Raw genomic sequence first — 7500 nt, forward strand, 5'->3', positions numbered from 1 at the left:
TGTACAAATATATTTCATAGGAAGCATAGAATTTGTAATAGAGATAGGTGATGTTGAATAATTTTTGTTGCAAGATATGACTAGTAACAATATGCTGATATAATGGGCATACTAGTGCACTCTCTCTTTCAGATTCCCCCAGCTCATTTACTGGTGATTCCATAATTTGCAACCACTATGTCTTAGATATTTTCTTTTTTTGTGTTTATAGATGTTAAAAAAGATAAGAAAAACTCAAACAATATTATTTACTTTCATACTTTTTATGAATTTGTAGATATAGCTATTTGAAGGTAATGCTGGGTCAGCAAATTTCCTCCCAAAATAGGTGTGGCATGCACCATTCAGCATGCACTGTCAGGAAATCATTTCAATGCCTAGAATTTTTTAAAAATCATGTTTAAAATGTTATCAGATACACAGAAATCACCACAATTTCATATTTAATTTCATCATATACATTAATGATTTTATTTAAATCCATGTTACCTATGTTGTATATCCAATCAGAGGTATTTTGCAATTGTTTTCATTAAAGGCCGCCCGACTCCATTGCATTAAAAGCTGATGGATCAAAAACCTCTCTCTGTTTGTGTGTGAAATAAAAGACCTCACTGAATTGGTAAACCTTACGGGTGCATCTATATAAAACACCAAAACTATCTTTCACTGGCTCGAAGTGATGCTAATACTGGGTCCCTGGTACTGTTCGGCCATTGCAGGTCTTGTAACTGCTGTACCTCTAACAATTCTTCCTTTGTTACCATGTCAAATTCAATGTTTGGCATGCTCTCCTTGCAAAATTCAGACATTGAGGAACCACTCAATATCTGGTTTCCTTTTGGTCTTTGCAAACTAGACCTAGTTTATTAGGCTTTTGACAGTTCCTTCAATGCATCAACATCCACTGAAGATATTGATATTAAGTAATAGAAAATGAACATACTTTTATGAGATGTTAACAATCCTTGAAAGAGATTTATACATCCTGTTATACCTGGATTAACCCGTTGCCACCGGGTGGCACGTACGTATATGCCATGGCTGTTGTGGACCGAACGCCGGGGGGCATCATGTCATGCCCATTCCCGTGCCACTGGCTCATCGGATAGTAGCGGCTTCATTTATATTTTAGGCAATGGCACCTATAATGAAGGTAAACCTTAAAAATTTTAATATTTTTATAAATTTGAGCAAAATAAATACTTTTAGGTGCTAAATGTCGCTCGCAAACTACCGATCGAGTCGGGCGCAAACAGGGGAAACTGTCGATGCGCGCCAACAAGCCCTTGCATACGTCCACTTGCCAAAATTTTTACTTGTCGGCGATCGGTTAAGCACAAATTGATCCTGTTTTCCAATTATCAGCATTTTATAGAATGACTGGTGCTCTTGAAGAAATGAACTTTATCCTCATAAATACTTTTTCTTCCTAGCCCCATTACGTAGTTAGCTATTGGTTAGCAAAAAAATTAATTATATTTCATTTCACTACACACTATATGTTTCACTGAAAAGTTTTAAGAAGACCTATATGCAAAAGTTAATTTTGTGCATCTACTTGGTCTAGTTGATAATTTATGTTGGGTGATGTACTTCATATGGCCTACAAGAGGTTATAGTAGATGGATTGCATCTACCACTTGAACTGGTCTATATCTGTTTCGGGAGTGTTTGTGTGGGTGTGAATTCCTACAAGTGTGGCAGGTTGTTGGAGGTGAAGATAGAGTTCCATAGGGGACCCAGAGAGGCTCCCTGTGGCTTCTGCATTGCTGTAGTCAGGTGGAGGATTATGAGACAATACTGATCTCAGCCTGGATTTTAAATATTCATAAGCTGTGCCAGCTATCCAGGAACGAAGGGAGCCTGTGGTCCAATGAGAGCTGTGAGGTGTCTGTGTGAGCCAGTCAGGTCTTGGTAGTGAGTTGAGAGAAGTGCCACCTGGTGAGTGAGCATGGACAAGACTGTGGACCTAGTATGACCCAGCCTTGCAATTATGCCATACTGCAGGTTGTGGTTCCAATAACAGTTCTCCCCATCCAGTGAGTGAGCTTAGCGAGCGAACGAAATACCAAAGATGGATTGGTATCTACTACTTGATGTAGTGTTGAAATCCGTTTGGGGAGTCATTGTGTGGGTGTGAGTTTTCGAGCTGGAGTGAGATTTACCGGGGATCCAGAGAGGCTTCCCTTTGACTAGGCTGTCCTTGTATTGCTTGTTGTAGTCAGTTGGAGGGTCATGAGTTGCTGATCATGACCCAGATATTGGAGCTTAAATACTTGTAAGCTTGTTCAGCTATCCGGGAATGAGGGGAGCCTGCAGTCCAATGAGAGAGCCATGAGGTGTCCATGTTAGCCAGTCAGGTCCCCAAGTGAGTAGTGAGAAGTGCCTGCTGGTAAGTGAGCATGGATAAGGCTGTGGACTGTGGCAGTTATGCTGTGCTATTGGTTGCAGGTCGTGGGTACTGCAAGATGATGTATGTCGGATGCCCTATAATGAACTCATTTGCAAACTACAACCTATCACAACCTACATAAGTAACACGAATTGAAAAAAAATCAGCAATTTATTTGATGAGATGAAAAACTATTTATATTGAATTCTACTGGCATTAAAGTGGTTTCATGTGATCTTACAGCCAATTATCCTTCATAATTTTCAAACTATCACATAAAAATACACATTAGTCAGTTTGCAAATGTGGACTTGATCTAAATTTCAAATAGATATATCTTTGAAATAGTAAAAGATATCAAGCTGAAAGTTTAGCATTAGTTTAACCTCTAACTATAGATGTGACAAATATAAACAAAATCTAAAGCATGATGGTTACAGGCTCTGGATGATTTGACATGGAATGACTCTTATGGGGTCTGTTGAGACTAGTTGTATGGCATCTTAACCCAATTTCTTTGGGAGAATTTAGGGTTCATTGGGCCTCTGCCCTGGCATTATGTGTGGCCATTTGGGCTTGTACACTCTAATTTTATCCTGGTATCTTTAATCCTTATGATCTGGATGATGTGACCATCACACCATGAAAAATTTGAGGTGAACATGATTGGAAGAGTGCCAGCTTCAGTGAAGACACTATTTACATTCTCAAGAGCCTATTTCTGAGGACCATGGCCAGCTGCATAGGTTGTATTACAGAAACTTGAATATTACAAAGAAATAAGAAAATGGTTTAAACATCAAAATGTTGCTTATTGTTATTTTATTGCCTTGAGTTATGGACTACCTAAAGAGTTGATATGGAGCCTGTGCAAGGAAAACAGTCTATAACCTTTTGGATAAATTAAATCAAATGGCAAATATGGACTTTGGAAAATGGGAAAAAAATGAAAACGTTCATGCAGAGAAAGAGAAAATAACATTGCAGAGGGGTCACAGAGTCTTGTCACTGTGCACCTGTCAGAGTGCCTCCCCCAAACCTTTGCTTGTTGTTGTCGTGTGGGGCTTAGCCGACGGAGACTACCCCCTCCCCCTTATTACTACTATTCATCCTTATTGTCCTCCCCACACAGTACTACTTCACTCCACACCAGTCTGTCTTCCTCATGCCCTTATCCTTCTACTGTTTCCACATCTGCAAACCTTTTGAGTACTCTCTTTGCCAAGTGGGATTGATTTTTTGTGATTCCCCCACAGCCCCTTACTCTAACAATGTCCTTCTCTTCCAAGAAATTCTCCAAAAACAAGTAGGCTAGTTTTCTTTTGCAGTTGTTCTGATTGTTCACACCTTATCACAGTTACATCTGAGTCCCAAGCTTGTAACTATCTACCCTGACTGACCTCATTGGCAAACCTTTTCCTGTCACACCTCACTTCTCTCTTATTACTTATACTGGAATTATTTGTCTCTCCCTGACCTGATTGCCTGTCTTGTTGATTATAATGCAGTGGCAGTACAGTGCTACACTGTTCCTCCCAGAGGCCAGCAGAAGTCCCACACCAATATTGCCAATATTAGCTTCTGTAGATATGGCCTTGTCATATGGAGTGTCCTGTCCTGTCTGACCATAGTGACCCCTTCAAAAGCAATGTCACAAGTGTTGGCATTTTAGTCACCCAGCCAAAATGCATAGAGGGCCTGCTGCCCTGTATGTGACCAACCTGGTCATGACAATTCAAATTAAACCTGAATGTGAAGTAGCAGTTCTCACATTCAAACTAGGCCTCACTCTACATTTGGCCAGACAGGAAGCATTTTTTTTTCTCTGCCTCTTCCAAAACTGCCCTTCACAAGATGTCTCAGCATCTCCCCCAGTATCTCTTCCTTCTACCCTGAACCATCCTAACTCTACTCCCCTTCTTTCCCACTCAAATTCCTTTTCCAGTGTAAATCCAGATACTCCAATTTTTGCTACTCCTGATACTTAATCCACAGGATTTTTGCCCTCACATTCAATGCAATGGATACCCACTCGCCCTTTGATGAATGAATTGAAAAATTGCACAAGTTGAGAATCAGGAGTATGCATGGTGTACATATATTTTCATTTCAAAGGATAAATATTATTATATATTTTAAGTTATTAAACATTGTTTATATTTTAAGTTATTAAAAATTATTTATATTTAGTTTTCAGCAATATTTATATTTAAATTTAAGCTAAAATATGAATTAAAAGTAAAACCAACTTCAAGTTGAAACCGCAGATCTCGTGAATATTCAAAATGTGGAATTCTGAAGAAATTTACTCATCCAGAGTCTTTTCTTGCTTCTCTTGCTCTTATATTTTCTATAATATGAAAGAGTAGCAAGAGTTAGGGAGAATATTGCGGGATTCATAGCGAGTTTCTGTGGTCATGATTTGTTTTGATGTTTGCACTGGACAAAGTTGATGGTTCTTTTTCCTCCTTATTTTACCTGTTGCACCATTTAACCAAAACGTTACACTCCATCTTTTACCACATCCACTCCTACACCCCCCTCTTCCTCTGCTCTTTGGATATATATCCCTCTTCTCCTTGTAAGAGAACCTTTGTTTCACAGACCTTTTCACCCAACTCCCTTCCAGAAACTCTTGAAGACATCCAAAACTTCCTAAACCTGACCCAAGTGAACACAACACAACCCATCCTCTCCTTCTCTATGTGCACCATTCCCTCTTTGTTTCTCGTTATCCTTACCGCTGCCACCTGGAAGTTTGTGTGACTCTCTTCTGTTGCAACAGTGTCCTTCTCCAGACTGCTCCATTCCTAACATTCTTCCTGATACTTCACCATCTTCTCCAGTCCTGTTTTCTCATTCCCCAGATTATTATCCTACTTCTCCAACAGCCAGCTCTGTTTTCCTTAAACAATGTCCCTATTCCTTCCCTAGTCACAGATACACTCCATTTCATTCTGTTGCCCTACCCCCGAACCCTTTCCTCTTTTTTACTAATCTTTGCTTTACTTCATATACTCCCCCTCTTTTCCCATTTCACTAACATACTATCCTATAATGCTCTCTATTTTTTGACATATACCACATTTTATTGTAATCTTTAACTCCTCTTTACCCTTTATGCCCCAGTACTTTACCATAGTGCTATATGACCTTTGATGTCTATCACTTTTATTTGTTTCAACAAGCTTGAATCCAAGGTAGCAGTTCTCAGATTCAAATTAGGTCTCACTATGTGAATCCATGCAGGAATCATGCCGATGTTGTTTTTCTCTCACTACCCCTTCAACACTGTCCTTTGCTCCACTCTCCTTGCTTCTTCCCAAGATGTCTCAGCATCTCCCCCAATATCTCTTCCCCCTACCCCTATTTCCTTTCTTCCAATCAAACACATTTTGTCCTAATCATTAATTCATTTCATACTTTTTGCCACAATACTGTGAGGTAGCAGTGCTCACATTATTGTTTTATATGACCTTATAATGTCTGGCAAATTCATACTATTAACCGTTATTATAAAATAACTATGTATTTGTTATATTGATAGACATTTGAAATTTACTTTTTCTTTATTTAAACAGACTGATGATCCAGTTGTACAACATCTCTTTGAGAGTTCAGAAGAAGGCCAGAAAGTTACACGCAACAGTGGAGATAAATTCTTGGCCGTCTTCAGAAGAATTGCAGATCCAAGGAATAGTTAATGACAGATTTAATAGTTCAAAATGTTGAATAGCTATACATTAGTTGTTTTTATTATTTTATTGGGTTCTATTTATTTTTTAAAGGGAATTCATTATATTATTTGACTGATTATATGGAGGATTGTTTATTATTTTTATAATTTTATTATTGTCATTGTCATTGTTATCATTACCATCATCATCATTATCATAGCTATTATTGTTATTTGATTACTCATTTTTATTATCTTTACTATTCATTTACTTTATATTCAGAAGCAAGGACAGTAGATATAAAAGATGTCTGTAAGAAGTGTTCAATAAATATTCTACAATCTTTGGTTTGTTGTTTCTTGAATCTAAATATTTAATTTTAACTTTTTAGTATTTTTTGTTACATTATATTTAAACATACAAACAAATAGCCAGTTGGGAAAAAGGTATTGCTTTTAGAATTACAAAAATGACAGAAGTCAATGGCAAATTGCAAGATGATATCTCAAAATGTACACCTTGTTTAAGAAAGGAAAATTGAGAGCTTCAGTGCAGTAACAATCTTTTGACTTTCCTCTGTCCAACAAAGTTAAACTGTATCCTTCTGCCATTTTAAAGTTACTTGATACATCTTTTGCTAATAATGTAGATGTCTAGAACAGGGATGTTCTTATTTCATTCTTACAGTTGGCTGTTTTACATGTTTAATTAAGCCAGTCCTTTGTCTTTGAAGATTATCACATGCATTCTCAATTTTTTTTTCTGCGAGCCAGCTTTGTCTCCTAGGATGAGCACAAGTGGCATGTGGTGTGACAAAGAAGGATTATTAGCCTGTGAGATTATGGTAGCCAAGAAGGAAAATAACACTAAGTACAATGTGTTAACATTAGTATCATCATTTAAATTCTGTTAAGTAATATCACCATTATGTTCAAGGACATAAAACCAGTTTTAGTGATGTAAAGCATGGAAGCCAGGTATGAATCTTTGTTGGCCTTCAAGATGGTAGATGAAGAGAAAATTGGCCTGTGAAGGGTTTCGAGTTTGACACCGCTGTGCAAAAAAATATTCTAGCATCACCTGGAAATGCTGCATGTGCTGCATATTTACAATCACTGATCCTATCTATACATTAAATATATTAGTATAATGGAATATTTATGTATAGCATAATAATTTTATAATGATTGGAAAGGATGAGATGTGTGGGTGTGGGTGTGGGTGTAAGTGTGTGGGTGGGTGTGTGTGTGGGTGTGAGGGGTGGGGTGTAGATTGATACTGATAAGACATTTGAAAGATGCATTGATTATAATGGTGAAGTTATTCAGACCAGGTAAAATTGCCTAACCCCACTGAAATGTTTGTTTATGTATCTTAATTTTGTGACTGGTATAGCTTTAGTGTGGGTGTGGGTGTAAATGGGTGGGG

General features: G+C 37.7%; 1 protein-coding gene across 1 annotated transcript in view; it reads left to right on the forward strand.

Moving 5' to 3' along the window:
- LOC113820584 (tRNA (guanine-N(7)-)-methyltransferase) overlaps positions 1 to 6418 on the forward strand; it is a gene marked incomplete at its 5' end in the record, with an annotated part of 16382 nt that extends 9964 nt beyond the window's left edge. Inside the window, 1 exon segment of the mRNA XM_027372919.2 lies at positions 5977 to 6418. Coding sequence (XP_027228720.1) covers positions 5977 to 6099 — 123 coding nt within the window.
- Between the last annotated feature and the right edge of the window lie 1082 nt (positions 6419 to 7500).

Source organism: Penaeus vannamei, chromosome 3 (assembly GCF_042767895.1).
Source record: "Penaeus vannamei isolate JL-2024 chromosome 3, ASM4276789v1, whole genome shotgun sequence".
Taxonomy (NCBI): Eukaryota; Metazoa; Arthropoda; class Malacostraca; order Decapoda; family Penaeidae; genus Penaeus; species Penaeus vannamei.